Consider the following 24,199-nt stretch of genomic DNA (forward strand, 5'->3'; position numbering starts at 1 on the left):
TAAGGAGTAGCTGGGTGTAACCCTGAGTTCTCAGAAACTGCCTCTTGCCCACTGCATGTTCTGTTCAGGGTTTAGTTTACTCTGGCATGTCCATGTGATGTCAGTCATCCTTTCCCATTCCATCTTTGCTGACCATTGGCAGAAAGGAGTTGCAGGGCTCTTTCTCACAGGCTTGCTTCCTTAGAGTCCTGGAAGCTCGTCTGAACTTTAGACTTATTAACTGTTTAACCAGCTGACTGGCCATATAAAGCAGCACACATCTTTGAAATAGATGTGGCCTGGTAACATAGTTGGGGCAATTTACATTTATAATGTTTGTTGTCTTTCTTGTTACACCAACTCCTCAAAAAAAGGTGAAATAAAAGATCCTGCGTTAGTTTTTTATTACTAAATTAACAAACCAGGGAAGTTCCAAAGCATCCCCTTCTATACACAGCAACAGCTGGAATATGCTGGTTGACACTTGTCACATACAGCTGGTACCTCGACACCTAGACGTCTGGGAAAGTGTAATCAGGGCCCGCTTACTGCCTTTACTGAATTGTGGAATCTGTAAAGAACCCTTAGAGGTCATGGAGTCCAGTCCTCTCACCAAGTAGGAAGCCCTTCTACAGCACTGATGACTAAGGTCCCCTAGGCTCTCCTGAACTCCTTAGGTGCAGAGTGCCCTTTCTGTTAGTGGACACTGAATTGTTGCAGGTTTCTTCTGTGTGTAGAGAAAAGTCTTTCACCTTCCATCTAGGTCCTGCTGCTGCTGCTATGTCACTTCAGTCGTGTCCAACTCTGTGCAACCCCATAGACAGCAGCCCACCAGGCTCCCCCATCCCTGGGATTCTCCAGGCAAGAACACTGGAGTGGGTTGCCATTTCCTTCTCCAATGCATGAAAGTGAAAAGTGAAAGTGAAGTCGCTCAGTCGTGTCTGACTCTTCGCGACCCCGTGGATTGCAGCCTACCAGGCTCCTCCATCCATGGGATTTTCCAGACAAGAGTACCGGAGTGGGGTGCCATTGCCTTCTCCATCTAGGTCCTAGTTCTGCCCTTTAGAAGAAACAATCTCCCTTTTTCAAAATAATCCAGTACTGAGTCCCTTTTAATCCAAGTTCCCATAGTACATCTTTTCAGAAACACACTTTCTTGCATAAAACATTAGATTGTCAGCTCCCTATGGGCGGGCTTGGAAATGGTGATCACTTGGTGCCTTGTGTAGGGCCACACATAGACACACACACACACAGACAGGTAACCCATGAATACTGGGTCCCTGGAGCCTGAGATGGGCAGCAGAGGCACACGGGAGGAGCCCTTGCTTGGGTTTCATGACTCTCACCAGGGATTTCCATTGTTTTGTGGTGGGGAACTTTTCTTTATACTGTGGGGAATAAGGACTTGGAGTACCTTCTTTAAAAAAAATTTTTTTTGGCTGTGCTGGTTCTTTGCTGCTGTGTGCAGGCTTTCTCTTGTGGTGTGTGGGCTTCTCAGTGCAGTGGCCTCTAGTTGCAGAGCATGGGCTCTCAGGTGCCTGGGCTTCGTTGCTATGCAGTGTGTGGGATCTTCCTGGATCAGCCAACGGACCACCAGCAAAGTCCCAGGATATCTTCTTGGTGACAGTTCCTAATGTGAGTCCTGTTGTGTTTTCCACTTGTGTTAGGTGCTTATCATGATCTTATTTGATTCTCAAATTCTATGATATAGGCAGTAAGTAGTGTTTTTATCCCTATTTTATAGATGAGGAACCTGAGACTCTAGAGAGGTTAATTAAATGGCAAACCAGGAATTTAGTCTAGAGCCCTCACCTGGAAGTACTAAGATATGTTGCCACCTCCTTGAAAGCAGCCGGTAACAAGATGACAAAGCCTTCCCCGGCCTGCAGCTCATAACCTTCCTTGGCACATGTCACACCGAAATTTTACTGTTCTCTCATTTGCAGAGCATGTATCCTGCCCCTTAGAGAGGCTGGAACAGCCCTGTCAGGGTGGATGGTCTTCGTCCTTCTATGTAGTACACGCTAGGTATTCAGTGTTCAATGAGTTCATGGAACAAAATCTTCAAAATATTCTAGAGCTATAAGACGTTGGGTGAGCTACCATGATTCTCTCATCTGTAAGAATATCTGAAGTGAAAGTCACTCAGTCATATCTGACTTTTTGTGACCTCATGGAATATACAGTATATATACAAAATATATAAAAATACACTCAGAGGAGAAAAGTGGGAAAGGACTATATGCACCTCCTTCATGTTTCATGGCTCAGTCAAGACAGTAGATGACAAACTGGTTCTGCCTCCATTATTTCCCATTAAATTTTTAAAATGTTGAACTGGTTTCAAGTTTAAAAGACATGAAAGTGAAGTGGAAGTGAAAGGCACTCAGTCCTGTCCGACTCTTTGCGACCCCATGGACTCCATACAGTCCTTGGAATTCTCCAGGCAAGAATACTGAAGTGGGTAGCCTTTCCCTTCTCCAGGGCACCTTCCCAACCCAGGAATTTAACTGGGGTCTCCTGCATTGCAGGCAGATTCTTTACCAACTGAGCTATCAGGGAAGCCCTAAGAATATCTAAACATTTTAAAATATCATTTGTGGGAATTAGGCAAAAAAAAAATTTGGGGTACCAAAAAAGGACTAAAGCAAGATGCACTTTATGGCCCACAGTGGGTCATTTGGCTGTGCCGATCTTACCTAGCATCTTAACAAATGTGCAGTGCAATGAAATTTAAAGTTGAGATTTCCCTTGTGGAGGGGTGTGAACCAGCACTTTGGAAAACTGAAAGTATCAGCGTTCACTTCTGGAACGTGCCATCAGTTCTTTGGTCTCTTTACTTCCCTTTAGAACCTGGCTTCTAACATCATCTTAGTAGGTTCGTGGTGGATGTTTCTGATTTTCCTAGCTGTCTCAGGTGGAGAGGGTCTGTACATTTGTCTGTGTGATTCTGAACCTGGGACCCGCAAGGAGGAACCAGGGGTGGCAGAGACAGCTTGATGTGGGTTCTCAGTAGTGGGGCTGTCGTCAGAAGGAGAGGAGACCCTGGGAGCTGGTCAAGTGTAGGGCATTCATTGGGCTTCCCTGGGGGTCTAGTGGCTAAGATTCCACGCTTCCACTGCAGGCAGGGCGGGGTGAGGCGGGGTGGCAGGGGGCGGATTGGGGGGAGCGGGCCTGGGTCGGGGAATTTCCACATTCCTTGAGGTATGGCCAAGAAAAGAAGAATCTATCTGCATTTCCACCTTAATAAGGTGATTGATGCAAAGAGCTGACTCATTGGAAAAGACCCCAAATGCTGGGAAGGATTGAGGGCAGGAGAAGAGGGCAACAGAGGATGAGATGGTTGGATGGCATCACCGACTCAATGGACGTGAATTTGAGCAAACTCCAGTAGATAGTAAAGGACAGGGAAGCCTGGAGTGCTGCAGTCCATGGGGTGGCAAAGACTTGGACACGATTTAGCAATTGAATGCCAACAAAAGGTGATCACAGTTTGGGAAAGCCTGGGCCAGAGGACCGTGGCCTGCTGGCGGGGAGGTGGTGTGGGGAACCAGCACTTGGTGACCCGAGCTGGTCTGGTGAGACCAGTGGATGCTCTGAGCGACTCCCAGAGTCCTCACCATCTCCTTGTTGCTTCTGCCCAATCTGATTCAGTCATTCTTTCATGTGGGCAAAATTGCAGATTTTAAGTTCCTTTGTGGTTGAAAGTGTTAGTCGCTCAGTCGTGTTTGACTCTCTTGCGACTTCATGGACTGTAGCCCGCCAGGCTTCTCTGTCAATGGAATTCTCCAGGTAAGAAGACTGGAGTGGGTTGCCATTCACTTCTCCAGGGGATCTTCCTGACCCAGGGATCGAACCTGAGTTTCTTGCTTTAGCAGGCAGATTCTTCACCACTAGCACCACTTGGGAAGCAGGTGGTGTTCCTTGTTGTTCAGTTGCTCAGTCATGTCTGATTCTGTGCGACCCCATGGACTGCAGCACATCAGGCTTCCCCGTCTTCCACTATCTCCCAGAGTTTACTCAAATTCATGTCCATTGAGTCAGTGATGCCATCCAACCGTCTCATCCTGTCACCCCCTTCTCCTGCCCTCAAACTTTCCCAGCATCAGGGTCTTTTCCAGTGAGTTGGCTCTTCCCATCAGGTGGCCAAAGTATTGGAGCTTCAGCTTCAGTCCTTCCAGTGAATATTCAGGTTGATTTCCTTTAGGATTGACTGTTTTCATCACCATAAACTTCTTATTCAGGGCTAATTTTGTATTATGTTAAATCACTTGGTTTTGTTCTCATGACTTCCTGATTGCTTTGGCATAATTGCGAGGAGGTGGAACTTCTAGGCAAGCGCACATGCGTCCCCAAGTAGGAGCAAATCCACTCTTGACACAGGAAGAGCGCCGAGGCTTCAATGAAGGGGTTAAATCCAGTCCTGAAGCACTTTTGTGAGCACTGATTGCTCATGCTCCTGCGTCAGCGCTTGCATGTGAGGGGAGGGGGTACCGGCTTTAGGTAGGCACATATACAAAAAACAGCTGCCGGTTGAGCCGAAAATAGCCCCCTCAGTCTGCAGAGAAGAGACTCAAGTCCACAAAGCACGTTTCAGGGGCTGCCAAGCAGGATGAGCAGCCCCAGAGCTGGAGACAAGTACCAGCCAGCCTGCAAGATGCTGGCCCTCTGCTTGCTGCTGCCGCTGCTGCTGCTGCCCTCGGGGGCCGCCACTGCCCTCTTCCCAGAGGGCGGCCTCGCCGGCCACGAGAGCGGGGTGAGTAGTCTGACTCGGCTGTGTGCTCACCCTCTTGTGACCTGTCCCTTCCCTTGGCACATCTCGCCACCCCGTGGATCCCCCCCTCTTCTCTTGTGGCTGAGTGTGTGTACAGCACAGAGTGCAGGGCTGGACTTTGCCGTGTGCCCCCCAGCTGCCCGGTGCTGTGATGTCCACAGAGACCATTGACTCAGCATCATCTTCAGTCATTAGGAAACTTGTTAGAGAATGCTGACACTAAGGGGAGCGTCTTCAAGCTAGTGATCTCCATCTGCCAGTCTTTGAAACACAAAGCTATCACACTGGCCTACTGCAGTGCAATTGGTCTACTGCTGCCGCCACTGCGGCGTTAGGCACACTTACTTGTAGAATCTTAATTTATACACACAGCCCAGGTTCTCACTGGCTTAGATTAATTGACATCATTACATTTTCCATTGTGAGAAGTTGTAACTTAATGAGGTGATTTACTTCTCTTTTTTTCATTTTGAAAAACTTCCAAGAAAGAGTACATAAAGTTGACCATTAAAAATGGATTTTTCCCTGAAATTAGCAGCTGAGTTCCAGACAAGCCATTCATCATCAGATTACTCCTTAAAGCTTTCTAAGGAGTCTGAAAGGCCAGAAGATAATGTCTCAATCTGATCTGTCTTTAAAAGCAATTTGTGGACAGCCAGGAGTAAGACCAGAGATGGAGAGATGGGAAACCAAGCGAAAGGAGCCTCATCTAACTTGGGGGGCTTCTTACCTGCCAGTCACTTGTCAGGGAAAAGGAGACATCTCCCAACCTCTTATAATTAAAAAGATTAGGGGCAAAACAAACATTTTTTTTTCTTGATTGAATATATTCAAGTTTTTCTTTTCTCTAATTAGAGCAATTCTCTTGAGGTGTTCTCTTAACTTTGTATGCATGCTAAGTCGTTTCAGTCATGTCCCTTAACTTTCTTATCCTTTAAATGGAAATATGGTTTGTCGTTCTGGAGCATCATTTTTTTTTTTAAAGGAAGGAATTATTATATCTTTTTTTTTTTTTTTGAATTATTATATCTTAATGCTGGCTGAATCCGATGATTGATTTGTCTTTCCTTTGTCCTCTGCTTCTTTTTAAAAGCACGTGCAGGAAGTGGCAGAAATAAAGACAAACAGCCTGTTGACTTTCCTTGCGTGGTGGTACGAGTGGGCCTCCCAGGCCAGGGCAGTGCCCTTCGTAGGAGGGGAAGCCAGGGAGGTATCCAAACGGCAGGAAGGCGCACCCCTCCATCAGTCCACACGCCAAGATAAGACACCCTGCAAGAATTTCTTTTGGAAGACCTTCTCCTCCTGCAAGTAAAACTCCACCCATAACTACTCGTGCAAAGGAGTGTAACAATGGATCTGAATAAAATGTATTAACGAGCAGCTGTGATATTTCTTCTTTGTGCAGTTGTCTTCTCTTTCTCATGTAATTTGAAAAGTAGGTTTTATATAAACTTTAAAAACACCTACTACTAGATGTCTTCAGTAATTTGGAACCCAAAGAGAGTATTTTATTTTTATTTATTTTTTACTGAAGTAGAGTTGACTTACAATGTTGTGCCAATCTCTGCTGTATAGCAAAGTGACTCATGTATACATACCTACATATATATATGTATATACATTTTAAAAATATTCTTTTCCATCATGACTTATCCCAGGAAACTGGATATAGTTCCTAATGGTTTGCATCTACTAACTCTGAACTCCCAGTCCATCCCCCTCCCTCCCCCATCCCCTTGGCAACCACAGGTCTGATCAAAGAAGAGAATTTTTGATAAAGATTTTTGTGGCTTTTGCCGTTATTGTCAATGCAATCATGGGGCTTTCCTTCCACATTCATTGTGCTTAGAAGTTGTTCTGTCCTCATCTTCCTTGCTTTGATTTATAATAGGTAAAAGCTACATAGTTAAGTGTCCAGAATAACATTTCAGTTTACTTTGATATAAACTGTCTAATGTATTTCCCTCATATTAAAAGCAATTTTTAAACACTGTTCTCAAAGAGCAAAATGATTATCCCTCATATTTTGGCCAAAATTAATTTGAAAACAAATATCATGCTATAATTAAACAGACAACATCATGATGACATGCTTATAAAAATTCCATTTGAACCTGCTGTTGTAAAATACCCATACTAATGGTAATCAGTAAGTTAATATTGCTGTTGCAATTCTTATGGATGAGAGCTTCAGGTTTATTTCAAACCAAATAGAGTGAGTGGTGCTACTTCCCAGCCTGTAGTTTGACTGCCTTAACTTCTAATACAAGGACCTCCAGGAAATTCCCTGGTGGTCCGATGGTTAGGACTCTGCCCTTTCGCTGCTGAGGGTCTGGGTTCAATCCTTGGTCGGGGAAGCAAGATTCTGCAAGCCGGGCCTCAAGGTCAAAGAAAACAGAAAAACAAACAAACTCTGGGACCTACAGAGTCGCAGGGTCTGGACTTGGTCTGAGACAGAGGCACATGTATTGAAATTTATTATGTATATAAATGTTTCATTTTCCCATTCCTCAATAATTTCCCACAGAAGTAAGTGGATGATGGTGGAAGGAGGGGGAGATTCCTTTCTCGTTTCTCTTTCTATGAAAGAGAACACAAAGCCACTGTCGAGCCTCACCTGGACCAGGATCTGGGTCTGCTCAGATGGAGGTAGGAGTAAACACATGCTCAGGTTCAAACCCTAATCAAATTTTAATACTCCCCATTAGCCCCGGAATCCTTCCTTGATTACACACCTTGTTTACGGCTCTTAAATCCTAGATGCTAAAGAAAACTTCCAGCATGTGGTTTTTTCAGATGCTAAACTTTAAAGCTTAGAGATTCCTACCAGGAGTTAAGGAAAGTTTCTGATGGTCAGGATTAGTATCAGGAAAACTGGCAAAGGCTGGCTGGAAGGCATTGCGAGGATGTTTTCTTCTCTGGACACCAGGGGAACAGACTCACAAAGTATGACTGCTGACTGTTCCTTTCTGTCTTCCACAGAGCTAAGCTCATATTCGTAATTACTAGCTGAGTGAAGTATAATGTGATGGAAGAGTCTTAATAGCATCCTCATTTTCAAACACAGCGGCTTTCAGGGACCTGTAAGTGGGTCAGCGCACTGGTGGAAGATGCCTGCCTAAAAGGCCAGCTGACCTTCAGGATTTAACATTCTTCTAGAAGAAAAGCATGCTCATTGTCTTTCAGCTTTGCTTAGGGCCATACGTACACATTCCTTAGGATTAGGGATTTTAACTTTTTAAAAAAATAAATGTTATCTTTGGCTGCACTGGGTCCTTGTTGCTGTGTGTGAGCTTTCTCTAGTTGTGGCGAGTGAGAGCTACTCTTCATTTGGTGTCAGGCTTCTCACTGCAGTGCTGTCACCAACAAGAGAGCACTGGTGCCTGGGCTCTAGGGTGGGTGGGCTCAGGAGCTGTGGTGCATGGGCTGAGTTGCCCCATGGCATGTGGGATCTTCCCAGACCAGGGGTCGAACCTGTGTCCCCTCTACTGGCAGGAGGAGCACTGGGAAAGTCCAGAGATTGTAACTTTTAACTAAGTAATATCTGAAGGAAATGAGGCTACCTTAATGGCACCTCCAGGAAATCCATCAAGTTTAAGCCCACCTTAGTTCAGGGGCCTTAGAAAAATGTAAACTGGCATCAACTGCATGTTAGACTAGATTAACAGGCTCATCATTAGTAAACTAGGGTAATTTCCTACCATCAGGTATTTGGTAGACTTTAATCCTACCTGGTTCAATTCCTGGGTTGGAAAGAGCCACTGGAGAAGGGATAGCCTACCCACTTCAGTATCCTTGGGCTTCCCTTGTGGCTCAGTTGGTAAAGAATCTGCCTGCCATACGGGAGCCCTGGGTTCGATCCCTGGGTTGGGAAGATCCCCTGGAGAAGGGAAAGGCTACCCACTCCAGTATTCTGGCCTGGAGAATTCCATGGACTGTATAGTCCATGCTGTTGTAAAGAGTTGGACACGCCTGAGCTACTTTCATTCATCTGTGTGTATGTAGTTCAGTATAGACGGATGTGCAGATCTAGGACATCGAGGCCTGGATGGCTGCTAACTCATTCTCTCACGTTTGTTTCCAGTATTTGTCACCAGAGTAGATCCTTAACTGCTAAGGAAGAACTGATGTGACATAAGCGTTCAATAGAAGTCCTTTCATAGTATTCGAATGTTAGGGCTGACAGCAAACCATTTCAGTGGAAACTTAGCCTGTGAGCTCATGGGGGATACATATCCTTGACCTGACAGTGCCTGCTGAAGGGATTACCCACATCTTAATAACGGCAGCTTCTTCAGGAGACAGGGATTTGATCTTAAAGAAATCAGAAGAGGATATGTCACTCAGCTGTTAAGAAGAAGAAAGTTCCTATTCCTAGACTAGAAAGAACGAGGCAAAGACACTGGGTAATCCCTTTTCTAGCTTCTCATAACTTTAATAAAAACACTAATTTATCCTTTTTGTCTATAATTAAATAGTTAAGTGATAAAAGATACACATTCTGTTCTTATTAAAATAATTGTAAGTTGGGACTTCCCTGGTGGTCAACTGGCTAAGACTCCATGCTCCCAGTGCAGGGGGCCTGGGTTCGATCCCTGGTCAGGGAACTAGATCCCACATGCTGCAGCTAAGAGTTCGCATGCCACGGCTAAAAGATCCTGTGTGCCGCAACTAAGACCTAGCACAACCAGATAAATAAATAAATAAACTATTTTAAAAATAACTGTAAGCTGGAGAAAAGCTAGAATTTTCATGGTGATAGTTCCTGTAACATGGTGTTAGAGAATACTGAAGAAAATCTCATAGTTCTGCAGTAACCTGTTGGTTACTTCCTTGTATTGATAATTGTGGAAGTGTTGTCTGACTTAGTTTGACCAAACAGCCAACGTTAAGGATGTGTGATCTGAAAATTCAGTGCATTTCCTGAGGAGGAGGGGATCTGTTCCTTTTACTGGGGGCTTCCTGACAGTGCAGAGGACCTCACCCTGTCAGCTGTGTAGCAGATTCAGGCAGTGGATATTTGGAGTAGATAATTTCCAAGGTCCTTAAAAACCTCAAGTAATATAAGACACAGTCAAAATAACTTAAGGCAAAATACAACAAAATAGGAAAAGAAATGCTGAAGGCAAAAAAAAAAAAAGATAATAAAAGTTAATTAGGAAATTAAAAAATCTGGTGAGCAAAGGCACATTAATAATTCTTGTAATTAATGTATTTTTTAACAGACTACTATTATTTTATTCCTTTCTTTCTGGAAAATGAAAAATCCATTAGTTTTTTTTCCTTTTGCTTTTACCCAGAAATTAAAGGTTGGTAAGTGGTAATTAGCATGGCTCCTGTCAAAGCCAATTGCCTAATGGGGACCGACATTTGACTTGAATCGAAAGAATGGAATATGGCTAATGTAGAGTTCATTAGTCCCAGTTGCTTTCTTTGACAGTCTTTCCTCCTAACATCGGCTGTGCCCTGCTCCCTCTCTCTCTCTCCTATTTTTAGACTATTGCTCTGCTGCTACATTCTATTCTAGAAGGCCTGGAGGCACAGTGGTGTAGGGGAGGTAAGCGGTACCTGGGGCAAAATAACTTTTGACTCTACATTTGGTCTAGGGTTTGCAGACTAAGGTCTCTGTTCCCACCCACCTCTCTCTGGCCCTGGGGCGATGAAAGGGAACCATTCCCTCTATATTGCTGTGCTGGTACTGTGCTCTTCCTCATACTTGTTCAGTTGCTCAGCCTTGTCTGACTCTTTGTGACCCCATGGACTGCAGCTCGCCAGGTTTCCCTGTCCTTCACCATCTCCCAGAGCTAGCTCAAACTCATGTCCATTGAGTCAGTGATATCCTCCAACTTCCTTCATTTAATTTAAGCCCTTCCACCTTGGGGCCTTAGGCTAACCTTTCATTTTTGGAAACCACCGTCCCATAAGGTTAGACTCCATGTGGGTTTGTCTCGTTCCAAAGGCCAAAGTACTTTTTCTATTCTCCTATGCAGCTGAGATGCTCAGCAGGTTTGTTTCTAATACACAAGACCAATACCAACACCCGGCCCATCAACTAAAGCTCTACTGTGTATTTGGTGGAAATAACTGAAGAAAACATTTTTCATTCAGTAGGGCAAAGATGGAGATGCTAATAAAATTGGTGAATAGAGATAATCGCTGATGCAGCTGTTAAATAGAGATGCTGTTCTATTATTTCTGGAACCCAGGCTTCCTTTGCTACTGTGCTAACTATAGCGTTCACAAGGCTAATTTACTTCTTTTACACTACCAGCACAAGGACTACATTTAGAAATCTTTTAGCAATCATGTTGCAAACATATTAGGTCTTTTCCATTTGGAGCTGAATTCAACTTATTATTTTGGTATTAACAAAACAAAATAATAGGGAAGGACAGGGAAGCCTGGTGTGCTGCAGTCCATGGGGTCACAAAGAGTCAGACATGACTGAGTGACTGAACTACAAATTAACAAAACTAGTGATCTGGATGTAGAGTAGAAGAGCATGTAGACTTAAGAGAAAATACAAGTAAGTGGAAAGAACACCAGGATTGCGACCAGAAGACCTAGGAATTCCTGGTGATCCAGTAGTTAGGACTCTGATTTCACTGCCAAGGGCCCAGGTTCAATCCCTGGCTGGGGAACTAAGATCCCACAAGCTGGGTGGTATGGCCAAAAAAACCAAAACCCCAAACCAAAATTAAGCCAAAAGACCTGCCTTTGAACCCTGGCCCTCCAATTAGCCTTGTGACATGAGGCAAGTCACTGATCCTTCTTGAGCATGACTTTGCTCATGTGCAAAATGAGATGGCACACCACACCCTCTTTAGCTCACTCAGTTTTGAGGCTCCAATATAGTAGGTGCTGGCACAGAGCTGACTGCAAACTGTCATAAAAATCCTCAACTGGCATTACTGCCCCTCCAGGGGCATTTTGAGAACCTGGGGGCTCTTGTCAACTGTCTCAGTACCTGGAGGCTGCTACTGACACTGAATGGGTGGGGTGGGAGGTAGGCTGCTAGTTTTCCTGCAAAGCACAGAACAGTTCAACATAGTGAATTATCATCCCAGATCCCACGTGTCTTTCCTCCCACCCCCACCACATGACTTTTATGTCATGCTGGCTGTTCACAGGAATGAAAACCCATTCCAAATCAGCCCCAAACCTAATTCTGTTTTATATACAAAGTATTTTTTCCAGTTTTAACATCTCCTGGCTTTGTCAAGAACGCAGCCACCTTGTAAATCAAGGACAGATGTGTTATACTGCCCAGAACGTCACTATTTTGGGAACTCCCATTATGAATGCTGCTTGTGGAATTTGAGTCAACAATCACTATGTACCATGCATGGCTGCTTCTGACAAACTCAGGGGTAATTCAATTGTAAGGATAAGCACCTGAGAGCTTCCTTGTGCCTTTTGATGGTCATCTATGGAAAAGGGCAAACTGAGATGGATACAGACCATCTTATTAAAAATTATTTTCCTTTGTTTCCATTTGGGGGTATTGTGTTGATGAAGGTATACATGTAGGTAGGTTATCAGCTCTGGCTTTCATTTAAGGATAATTAAGAAGGCATTATAAAATATGCTATTAAAAAAGAAAATATTGGGGCAAGTGAGAACCAATGGCATAAGGCATTAGTAGCAGTACGCTGAGTAGACCTGAGCCTTCCTTGAGGAAGGTCATAGGAGAAGCAAATAGCTCTTTTTGTTCTGTTTGTTTTTTGCATCTCTGCCTCACCTTAGGACTTATTGTTACATTTGTTTATTTAATAATTAGCCAACATATTCTTAATACTATTCCATTTTCCTCTAAGTATGCTTAAAAAGTAAGTCAAATAAGTCAATAACTAATTATCTTTTTCCCCACAAGAGAAATTGCATTGTAGATTACAAAACTTAAAGAACAAGTTAGTACAGAAACAAGAGGAATATAAACCAGAAGTCTCTGTTCTGCACCCAGAGAGACCTGGAGTCGTATCTCACAGAGATCGATTTAATGACCTTTTTATACCCCCTGCTGATAAAACATATTAGAAAACTGAAAAGTTTCACAGTGGTAATGGATATAATTTCACAATACTGAATTAGATATTAGAAACGGTGAATTAGACTCTCTGTATGTCCCTATGGTCTGCAAATTTAATATGTGCCTTTAAACAAACAAAAAAAATTCATTAACTTGAGAAACAAGTTTATGGCCATAATCAACACTGATGCGTCACCTTCTCTATCATTATTTGTGTTTAAAATTCTGCAGTTCCATCTTTAGAATAAGAATTGTGCGTCTGGGCTTGCATGAAGGTCCAGTGGTTAAGAATTTGCCTTCTAATGCCAGGGGTTCGGGTTTGATCACTGGTCAGGGAGCTAAGATCCAACATGCTCCGGGGCCAAAACACCAAAACAGAAAACAGAAGCAGTGTTGGAACAAATTCAATAAAGACTTTCAAAATGGTCCACATCAAAAAAAAGGAAAAGAATAGTAGGTCCATTACCATCATGGTTGCATAGATTACATCATGAAAGAGATATACCATTTGTCTGATGTAGAAGGAAAAGAGAAAAAAAAGGATAGTTGGTCTGAATCATGACAGCTTCTTTTCCATGCCCTTCACAACTACTATTACACAGAGAACAGATGAACTTGCAATTAGAGGAGCTGGTGCAGCCTTATGGTTCAATGTGTGAAGGAAGCTGGAATGGCTTTTCTGAAGAAGACCCAAAGCCCATCTTCCAGTCTGTTCCAGGAGAACATTCTGAAAGGCAGGGGGCAGAGGAGTATGTAAGTAGCTATAATGATTAGGCTAAAGGTATTTACTGACACTGACACAAAACCCAAGGTTTTCTTTGGCATGTTGCTGGCTGCCAGCTACATGGGGTCTCGTCTGGTTCGTTTGGGGTTCTCCATGTCTCCAGGCAGCGAACTCGTCCTTGCTGAAATGCTCCTCAGAGAACGCAAGCTCTGCACCTGCTGGAGGCGTAGGCTAAGTTCCTGATCACAGGCCTGTTGAACGGCTTCTGTCTTCTTTATGTCCCAGTTCAAAGCAATAGCCAGTGCTTTAGGGTCCTCCCTGGCAACCAACTGCAGTGAGAAGAAGAACCACTGTGAACCAGACCCTCTGCTGCTCTCGCGATTTTCTTTAGGGGAGGTGAGAATCAGCAGTATCGGTCTCTAGCTTTATGCTGAGATGCCAGGCTTCCTTCCTATTAAGCTGTCACAGGCCTCTGCTTACCGTACAACAACAGGAAAGGACCTCTAGAGTAGTTTACTTGGAGCATAAAGTCCTCCACTCACAGGAAATTTAGCCAAGTTCAATTCAATACAGCCTCTTTCCCGTCTAGCTATACTGAGGTAGTGCTGGGGACAGGGACAAGGACAAGCACCCACTCTGAAGGGTTCCCTGGTCTGAGAGTCAGGACAAGACAACCCCGTTGCACAGGTCCTTCCCATGAATATTTCATGTACCTCTGGGCCTGCGGATCTTTTTCAACCACTGGCAGATGCATCTCAGAAGCCTAAGTCCTGTAACTCCCCCCTGTCGGGGTCAGACATTTCATTACCTATTCTGGACCAGAGAATAAGGCTGGATGATCTGAGGAAGTGCACCCATTTTGTTTAAGATTTAGATTATGTGAGACATTTGCAAACGCTTTGCATGTGGTGGTTTAGTTGCTAAGTCGTGTCCAACTCTTGCGACCCCATGGACAGGGAAGCCTGACAGGCTACAGTCCATGGGATTCTCCAGGCAAGGATATTGGAGTGGGTTGCCATTTCCTTCTCCAGGGGATCTTCCCAACCCAGGAATCAAACCTGGGTCTCCTGCATTGTAGGCGGATTCTTTACCAACTGAGCTACAAGGGAAGCTTAGAATGTAATAACAGGCAAATTGGCAGCTATGATTCAGGGTCTGCAGAGTTGAAAAAACCCTGATACAAGTGTCTCCCTGCAAAGGTCAGGGTCCCTGGTGCTCGCCCACCTCCAGATCCTGACTAGACAAACTCAGCTCTGGGGCAGGTTTCTCCTTCAGCGCCAAGAGGATCTGGCTTGCAGGCGTAATTTTGGAGTTCTCTCTAATGCCTGTGTCAACAGCATCCCTCTCGTCTCCGAGGTCAGCTCTGGACTCTGCAAAGCAGATGTGAGATAGAGGGTCCATCAGCATGCCACGCATACACATAGCCAACCCAACAACCAGTCAGAGCAATCAGGCGGGCAGATGGCAGCCTGCCATCTTAGAATACCCACAGCTGTGGCATCACTCTTCTTGAGCACATGGGAAGCACCTGGCTCTCTCTCAAGGAAAGGCTCCTACTGAGATCTCAGCACAACACCTACCTTGTTGCTTTGACAAGATGCCACCTTCCTTCTCCAAAGCCCGGAGGTAAAGTTCCAGAAGCTGCCTGGACTGACGGGCTTCCTCTCTCTGGTCAAGAACTTGCTGGAGGGTGTTCTGGAGCCCCTGGACTGCCACATGACTTTGGCCGAGTTCCTGAGCCAGCTCCGAACATGGGACATCAATGAGCATCTGACAAACAAATACTGGCTTTAAGACATCTGAAAGTACTTTCTGAACATGATGTTATGTCTCTCAAATGCATCAATTTCAAAGACTCATTTCATCTAGTTCCCAAAATTACCCAGTATGGCTGCCTGAGAGTCAGGAGTGATGTGCTGTGCTGTGCTAAGCCTCTTCAGCTGTGTCTGACTCTTCGAGACCTAGTGGACTGTAGTCAGCCAGGCTCCTCTGTTCATGGGATTCTCCAGGCAAGAATCCTCTTGCAGGGGATCTTCCTGACTGAGGGACTGAACTTGCATCTCTTAAGTCTCCTGCACTGGCAGGCAAGTTCTTTACCACCTGGGAAGTGCAACCCGGGAAGCCCAAGAGTCAGGAGAGAGGCATGTAATTTTTTTCGGTTTCCCTCTGGTGAAAGAATTAGGAAAATGTTGCCTTTAGTACCTTATTAAAAACAAAACAGGATGTCCCTGGTGGTCTAGAGGTTAAGACTCTGCACTTCTACTGCAGGAGGTTTGGATTCGATCCCTAGTTGGGACACTAAAATCCCACCTGCTGCACTCACTATGCACCACTGAGAAAACAGACGTAAAACGCTTAGGGCAGAAAGTGACAAGGAGGGCTGCTGGAGTTTGTGAAAGGCTTCTTTGAGGAGGCCACTTGATAAGTTACCCTTAACCCTTAACTTTCAGAGTGCATCCATTTTTGAACAAGTAATATTAATACACATTCATAAGGTCCAACATTCAAGAGGCACAAACTTTATGAGGGAAGTACTAGTATTACCACCATTTCATAGATGAGGAAAATGAGGCAAGAGCAGTTAATGACTTTGCAAGGATCAGTGTCAGGCTAATCCTTAGGATCCTGTGCTCGTCCCTTCTCTCCCTTCCGTCCTCACTCCCCATGGTTCCTTTACCTGCCGTTTTTCTCCCACCTGCCACGTGGCCAGCCTCTGCAAGCTCCTGTCCTAAGCTTCCCTGTGCAGAGTCTAGCTGTCAGGGCTGGGTTCACTTCTATTCCAGCATCCCTGTTCTGGTGAGGACTGTTATGTCCTTTATCCTAAGGGTATCATAATTTGCTAGTCTGTTGGGATGGGAAGGGATCTCATGACCCCTTTCTGTTTCTTAAAGTAGAAAAAAACAAAGAAGAAAAAATTCCTGCCTTTCCTCTGCCTGGCCCTAACTTTTCCATGGCAGGTACCTCTAGTTCTTCAGTTTATTTCTGTGTCCCCTCTTGGGACCTGCCAATGTTTCTCAACTAAATGTCTATGAATTTATTCTATGGACAAGCACATGTGCAAAATGACACGGGTCTGTGTTTTTGCAGTACAGACTGAGTAGCGAGACTGATAACAACCTGCATGTCCCCCACTGGGGAGACTCATTAAGTTATGGTGGGACTTCCCAGATGGTCCAGTGGCTAAGAGTCTGCTTTCCCAATGCAGGGGGCTTGGGTTCAATCCCTGGTCAGGGAACTAGGTCCCAAATGTTGTAACCAAGAGTTCACATGCCTTGACTAAAGATCCTGCATATCACAACTAAGACCTGGCACAGCAAAATAAATAAATAGAAAAATATAGGCATGAAATGGAATACTATGCAGCTATGAAAAAAGAACAAACTATCTTTTGCAAAGTGATCTGGAAAACTTGCCAAACTTTTCTTTGAAATAGAATACCTATGCTTCCATTTATGTGATGAAAGTGGAAGAGGAGAACATATTTATGTAATTGTATATAAAATGGGCTTCCCAGGTGGCTCAGTGGTAAAGAATCCACCTGCCAATGTAGGAAACTTGGCTTCAATCTCTGGGTTGGGGAGATCCCCTGGGGTAGGAAATGGCAACCCACTCTAGTATTCTTGCCTGATGAATTCCATGGACAGAGGAGCCTGGGGTTGCAAAGAGTTGGTCATAACTGAGCGATAGCATATATAAACTATCTCTGAAATTGTAAACTGACAGATTGGTTGTCTCTAGGAAGGAAAGCTGGGTCGCTGGGGACAGAAGTCAGACTTTTTCTGTATATCAGTTTTTTCCAAACAGCTTTATTGAGATATAATTCACACACCACACAATTCACTGATTGAAGCATATAAATGAGTGGAGTTTAGTAAAATGAGTGGGCTTTTTTGTGCAGTCACAACCACCGTCTTAGAACACAGTCACCAGCCCAGAAAAAACTGTACCCATCAGTAGTTACTCTCCATTCCTCCTCACAGTCTCCAGAAACCCAACCCCCAAGCAACCACTAATCTACCTTCTATCTCTAAGGACTTGGACAGTTTGGCCATTTCATAAAAATGCTATCATGAAATCTGTGGCCTTTCATGTCTGGCTTCTTTCACTTAGCCCAATCTTTTCAGTTTCTCCACGCTATTGTCACTGTTAGGTGCTAAGTCCTGTCCAACTCTTTGCAACCCCATGGATGGTAGCCCACCAGGCTCCTCTGTCCATGGGATTCTCTAGGCAAGAATACTGGAGTGGGTTGCTATTCCCTCCTCCAGGGGATCTTCCTGACCCACGGATCAAATATGAGTCTCCTGAATTGCAGGCAGATTCTTTACTGTCTGAGGCACCAGGGAAGCCTAATGTATTAATACTTCATTCCTTCCTATGGCTGAATAAAATATTTCATTATTTGGATAGACAACATTTTATTTATTCATCAGCTGATGGACATTTGGATTGTTTTATTTTCGGCTATGCCTCTTGGATTTTGAACCATGTGAATGTATTAGTATTATTTATTCAAAATAAATATACAAGATTAAAAAATAACCAAAAGGTCACCTCCTTCAAGGAGACTTTCTTGATCTCCCAATCTAGAGTAGCACCCACCCTCTGGGCACACTGCTTGTTTTGTCTGCCTCCTTCCTCCAGAATTTGAGTTTCATCAGAGCAGGTACTGTGTCTGGCTTGTTCACCACTGTGGGTGGTAAGTTGTTTCAGTCTTGCCTGACTCTTTGAGATCCCATGGACTGGAGCCCACCAGGCTCCTCTGTCCATGCGGATTCTCCAGGCAAGAATACTGGAGTGGCTTGCCATGCCCTCTTCCAGGGAGTCTTCCCGACCCAGGGATTGAACCCAGGTCTCCTACATTGGTAGGCGGGTTCTTCTTTTTTTTTTTTTGGTAGGCGGGTTGTTTTCCACTGCCGCCACCTGGGAAGCTCTGTAACCCTGTGCAAAGAACTATGCCACACACAGGGAAGGGGTTCAATAAATTTTTCTGAATTATCACATACTATTTTTACCCCAGTTTTACTGGAGAGGAAATGTAAGCAGAGAGGGTAAGTGACTGGCTACAGTCTTTGTGATGGAGCTGAGATTTAACTCACCTTCTTTAGCAGTACCTCCTGTTCCACCCTTGGGCCTAAATAGTCTATGTGGGGCTGTGGCATCTGTATTTTTTAAAAAAAGCTCCACTAGTGATTCTGATGCAGAGTGAGGAGTAAAAAATTTCTACTCCAAGCAAGAAAATTAGAAAAATGAAGAATCTTGGCTGTCATCTGAGAACTACTTAAAAATGAAGGAATAATGAAATTATGGTGGCAAGATCCATGGAAACTAGGACGCAGAAGGCAGCAGAGGCCAGGTGAGTGTGGCTGCAGGGGAGGCTCACCTGGAGCTCCTCCTCGGACAGCAGGATGATGCTGGATAGATCTTCCTTCAGCTGCCTGGCCACGTTTTTCCACTTCATCCCCACCCCGCTGTCTGTTTCATCTCTGTCGAAGGACTCTTGGGTAATCCAAGCTGTACCTCCATCTGATACAGGGAGAAAATGCCAGTTAAGAGTCAAATTAACCTGTAGTGCTCTTTTTACTTCCTCCCCCAACTCAGACCTCCAGGATGTCAGCACGTCCTTCCGACTGATCATTTAGAATAATTTCGATGCTGAAGGAAGCACCTTTTCTCAGGGATTCATGGGAAAACCAATCCCCATCTAGGGCCTTAACTTTCCCACTTGTTCCATCTTCCATTTATTTCTGTGTGAAACTGCTCTGTATTCTTTTATGGAAAGAAGCCACTTAAATCCAGTGTATGGTCATGCATACCCAGGATGCCACCATGCTTCCCTTTAGGTTAGTTTTTTGTCTATTTCCATATCCAAAAACATTCCTCCTCATCAGCATTTCTCTGTGCTTGGGGATGGGTCTCTCTCTCTCTCTTTTTAAACTTTTTATTTTGTATTGGAGTATAGCCGATTAACAATGCTGTGACAGTTTCAGGTGGACAGCAAAAGGACTCAGCCGTACATGTATTTGTCCTCCCTCAACTGCCAATCCAGGCTGCCATGTAACATTGAGCAGAGTTCCCTGTGCTGTACAGTAGGTCCTTGTTGGCTATCCATTTTAAATACAGCAGTGTGGACATGTTCATCCCAAACTCCCTAAATGTCGGGATGAGTCTCATTCTTTTTTTTTAAATTAAATTATTTGGCAGCACAGGGTCTTAGTTGCAGCATTGGGGATCTAGTTTGCTGACCAGGGATTGAACCCAGGCCCCCTGCATTAGAAGCCTGGGGTCTTAGCCACTGGATCACCAGGAAAGTTTGGGTCCCATTCTTGATTGGAGGAGCTGCAGCCACTATTTGCTGTCCCTAGAGCCCGAGTAAAAAGGTGGTTGGAAGAGTCATTGCTGAAGGGTGATTTCCACACTTTGGTGGCCTGGGGACTCTCCTCAAGACACTTCTTTAGCTCTTTGATCCTTGTTCATTCATATTAGTTCCCTTTGTATTGCTGGTGAGGATGACGGTAATGGTAGTGACAGGTAATATTGATTTATCTGACTGTATGCCAGATAAGCGGAGAAGGCAATGGCACCCCACTCCAGTACTCTTGCCCGGAAAATCCCATGGACGGAGGAGCCTGGTAGGCTGCAGTCCATGGGGTCACTGAGAGTCGGCATGACTGAGCGGCTTCACTTTCACTTTTCACTTTCATGCATTGGAGAAGGAAATGGCAACCCCCTCCAGTATTCTTGCCTGGAGAATCCCAGGGACAGAGGAGCCTGGTGGGCTGCCATCTCTGGGGTCGCACAGAGTTGGACATGACTGAAGTGACTTAGCAGCAGCAGCAGCATGCCAGATAAGATCTAAATGCTTTCTATCAGTGGCTCTTTCCTGGGAGTGATTCTGCTCACCACACCCCTGTAGACATGTGACAATATCTAGAGGCATTTTGGGTTGTCACGATTAAGGTGAGGAGATGCTACTGGTACCCAGTGGGTAAAGGCCAGCAATCCTACAATGCAAAGGACAGCACCCCCACAGCAAAGAATTTCCTGGCCCAACATGTCAATAGCATTGCTGAGAAGCCCTGGCTTGATACGTGCTATGTTCTCGCATCTTTACAACAACCCGAGGAGACAGGTACTGAAATTACTATCTCAATAAGGGGCTGAGAAGTTAGATAATTTGCTCTGGGTCACATGACTAATAAATGGCAGAGCTGGGATTCAGATCAGGCAGTCTGACCCCACCTGTGGCCCAGATCTCTCTGCCCTGCTGTGTTTTAGTTGCTGTGGGTCCGTGAGTTACTTGAGACCTGACCCCATCTCATTCATCTTCATCCCCCGACTCAGCGTCACTCTGGCATACAGAAGGTGCTCAGTAACGCTTGCTGCATAAATGCTGAAACAGCCAACCAAAGAGCAACCAGGTGCCGCGTGTAGTAAAGTAAATCACGATGGAGGGTATACTGTATGTACAGCCAGCATTTCTTACCTGAATTGTGTGTCCACTTCTCATTCCCAGCCAATACCACAAACTTAGTATTGGCAGGAAGACACAGGAAGTAATCATCATCATCCACTATGGTGCCATCTTCTGCCAGGACTAGGGTTACTGGTGCCAGGGACTTATCAATGGCCAGAATGTCACAAGCTGAGAGGAATGAAATATTTGGTAATTGACAAATATCCATAGGGAAATTATATTTGTCTTTGTACTTAGTATGTATGCCCCCAGAGCCTAGAAAAATCCCTGGTAGCTAATAATAGCTATAATGATGACCACTAATACTAATACTAATACAACATTTACCATGTGCCTGGTACTATACGAAGTGCTTTTCATATACAGTACTTAATCTCATAACAATCCTGTAAGGTAGGTACTATTGTTACTCCCATTTACAGATGTCAAACCCAACACTCAGAGAGGTTAAGTAACTTGCTCAAGGTCACACAGTAAGTAACTGGCATTTATACCCACACAGTCTGGGTCTTGAAAACATTTTTCTTCCAGCTACTCAACACCCTCATTAGGAGGCACTCGATTCTTTCCTTGGATGAACAACCAACAAAAGTCTGATTTGATTCTTTGAGAATAAGCATCTTTCGTTCATTTTCTCAGTGGTCTAAATGACTCAAATTCTCCCATGTGTCCAGAGAAAAAGAAAATTTTAAAAAAGAAAGGAAAAAATATGTTCTTGCAGTATCTTCTTCACAGTCTTACTAATCTATAGGAAAGTATAAAGGAGGCAGAAGACAGAAGTTTGTAACAGGAACTTTTCATCTGTGTGATCGATGGGCAAGAGGTTTTGTCCAGGGCAGGTCTGTACTTGCCTAATGATGGCAATGCCTAAAATGCTAATGGGACTAGAGCATGCAGAGAAGTAGCCGAGAGGCTACAAATATCATCGGGCAATATCCTCTTGCACCCAGCAAACCCTGCATAGGCCAAGCTCCAGAAACACAAGCACTTATATGGGCCTCTGTGCCAAGTGCATCCAGCCACTGCACTAAAGGGGCACTAAAACTTAAGAACCCTCACGTCAAGAAAAAATATGTAAACACTTATATGGCAGAAGCTATGTCACTGAAGCGTTTAGAGTGCTTTGGCTGATTCTGTGTCTCTGAAAGACTTCTATTGGATACCGGCTGGGCTGAGTGACTCTGGGAGGAAGCTCTGAACAGGCAGACATACATCTTCACTACCTGCCTAGGGATGACTCACACGTTTAACCTAAAGGACTTCTTTCGGTAAACAATTAATTGTTACAGGCTAATGACTTGTAAGTCATTTGAATACATCATCTCCCTGGAGAGTCCCAACAATTCAGTGAAGCAGGGCTGGAAATATAGCCACTTTGCCGATGAGAAAACTGGGGATCAACAGGTGGTTGCCTGCAAGGTCAGGCAACTAGTAACTGTATGAGGCTCAGAACTTTAGAAAGCTAGGTCACTCACAGCAGCTGTTCCTTGTCTGCACCTCTGGGCCGGTGGGTAGCGGCTCCCTCTTTACCGCACAGGTACCTGCTAGAGCTGGCGGTGGAAACCCGCCCCCACCTCGCCGTAGGCTCACCTGGGGGCCCCAGTACCACCTTAGGGAGCCCGAGTGGCAGGAATACAACAGGCTGGGTTGGATTCACAATCTGAGTCACCGGAGGCAAGACACCGAAGTAGAGTCTGTTTTAATTCATTTGCATATTGCTTCCCGTCTGCCTTTCCACCATATGAATCTCACATAAAGTAAATTAAGTTAAAGCGCTTGGCACAAACGCTGTGAAACTGGTAGGTCGCTATACCCACGTGAGTCATACCTGTCCCAAGGCTCCTCCACCTGAGTTACAAGAAGCCCCAAGTCGCCTTTCTTGATCTCGGTTAGCCCCGCCGGACATCCTCACCCTGCCCTTGGCTCCCTTCAGCCCGGGCTCCAGCCCCCCAAGCCCTCGCCCCGGTCCCGTGCCTACCCTTATCCCTCAGCTCCTCGAGGCAAGAGGCCGCTACGCCGTGCTGTTCCCGGCTTTTGTTGCGGCGCAGCAGACACTGCTTTAGAGCCCGGATCTCGCCGGGTTCCGGAGCTGCAACGCCGCTGGCCACCTCCATCCTCTTCAGGGAGGGACCAGACCGACAGGGAGAAGTCAGGGAGGCTGGGGAGCGGGAGTCCTCCCCAACTCCACCCCCACGGCATGCCGGGAAATGTAGTTCTCTCCGTAGCAAATCACGCGTGGGACCAAGGCACGCCGGGAGATGTAGTTCTAGTTGCTCCTAATCACCTGAGGCTCACGGGGCATGCTGGGAGCTGTAGTCTGTGGGTTCAAAGCCAACTTAGGTCGCTCAATTCAGTCCAGGAGGTGTTTTTTGTTTGTTTTCCTACCTAATATTAAGGATTTGCATTTGCCCGTTCAAAATGAGGTCAGTAGGGGTTAATTTTGCAGTATGAAGGACAGGCGTGTATATTTCCTTGAATTATTTCCTTGAACTCTTTCCTCCATGTATGTTGTTTAGTTGCTAAGTCGTGTCCCACTCTTTGGGAACCCCTGGACTGTAACCCGCCAGGCTCCTCTGTCCATGGGATTTCCCAGGCAAGAATACTGGAGTGGGTTGCCATTTCCTTTCCCAGGGGATCTTCCCCCCACCCAGAGATCGAACTGGGATCTCCTGCATTGCAGACGGATTGTTTACCACTGAGTCACCTGGGGTCGCAAAGAGTAGGACACGACTGAGCGAATGAACTGAACTAAGCCGTCTGGGAAGCCTCTTTTGCATATATAGATGCATGATATTAAAACTTAAAGCAGTGTCATTTTACTTTGTACTGTTTGTTTTTCCTTTCCAACCTGAAAAGATCTATAAAATGTCCCAAACTTCACGCTGATCTGAAAGAAAGCAGTTTTAAAAATTGATGAGTGTAGTTTTCAATCTTGCTGAAGACAAAACAGAGAAGCATGAAATACTCCCACATTTCCACGCATTCGGTTCTCTGCTTCAGCTCTGTAAATTGGGTTGGGACCTCGGAATGAAATGCTTAAATATTAGGTTAAACATTATGATCTCAAATCAGAGAGAGAAGGGGAAATCTCATCACTGTTGAGATTGTCCAGATGCTGCTTGACAACATATTTGTTCTTGTTCTAATACTGTTACTTAGGGAAAAGTCTGTGTTTTTCGCCCCTGAAAAACCAACACTTAAGAATAAAGTAATAAA

The 24,199-nt window shown here is 44.9% G+C and overlaps 2 protein-coding genes across 2 annotated transcripts; one reads left to right on the top strand and one right to left on the bottom strand.

Moving 5' to 3' along the window:
* Positions 1 to 4,104: 4,104 nt before the first annotated feature.
* On the top strand, positions 4,105 to 6,136 carry LOC122451833 (cortistatin-like). The gene is made up of 2 exons (XM_043484810.1): positions 4,105 to 4,738; positions 5,850 to 6,136. Exons 1-2 carry the CDS (start codon positions 4,595 to 4,597, stop codon positions 6,066 to 6,068), a joined length of 363 nt encoding a protein of 120 aa, XP_043340745.1. The 5' UTR covers positions 4,105 to 4,594; the 3' UTR covers positions 6,069 to 6,136.
* A 6,602-nt stretch (positions 6,137 to 12,738) lies between these two features.
* On the bottom strand, positions 12,739 to 23,174 carry DFFA (DNA fragmentation factor subunit alpha). Its single transcript, XM_043484808.1, has 6 exons — positions 22,962 to 23,174; positions 20,993 to 21,151; positions 18,890 to 19,032; positions 15,090 to 15,279; positions 14,734 to 14,879; positions 12,739 to 13,838 (listed from the first exon to the last, which is right to left on the bottom strand). Exons 1-6 carry the CDS (start codon positions 23,095 to 23,097, stop codon positions 13,626 to 13,628), a joined length of 987 nt encoding a protein of 328 aa, XP_043340743.1. The 5' UTR covers positions 23,098 to 23,174; the 3' UTR covers positions 12,739 to 13,625.
* Positions 23,175 to 24,199: the final 1,025 nt, after the last annotated feature.

This window comes from Cervus canadensis, chromosome 13 (assembly GCF_019320065.1).
Source record: "Cervus canadensis isolate Bull #8, Minnesota chromosome 13, ASM1932006v1, whole genome shotgun sequence".
NCBI lineage: Eukaryota > Metazoa > Chordata > Mammalia > Artiodactyla > Cervidae > Cervus > Cervus canadensis.

Coding starts and splice junctions, on each gene's coding strand:
- DFFA (XM_043484808.1), bottom strand. CDS start 23,097: ATGGAGGTGGCCAGCGGCGTTGCAGCTCCGGAACCCGGCGAGATCCGG. Junction 14,880..15,089: donor CATCTTGTCAAAGCAACAAG/GTAGGTGTTGTG, acceptor TCTGCTTTGCAG/AGTCCAGAGCTGACCTCGGA. Junction 13,839..14,733: donor TGTCTAGTCAGGATCTGGAG/GTGGGCGAGCAC, acceptor TTCTCACTGCAG/TTGGTTGCCAGGGAGGACCC.
- LOC122451833 (XM_043484810.1), top strand. CDS start 4,595: ATGAGCAGCCCCAGAGCTGGAGACAAGTACCAGCCAGCCTGCAAGATG. Junction 4,739..5,849: donor TCGCCGGCCACGAGAGCGGG/GTGAGTAGTCTG, acceptor TCTTTTTAAAAG/CACGTGCAGGAAGTGGCAGA.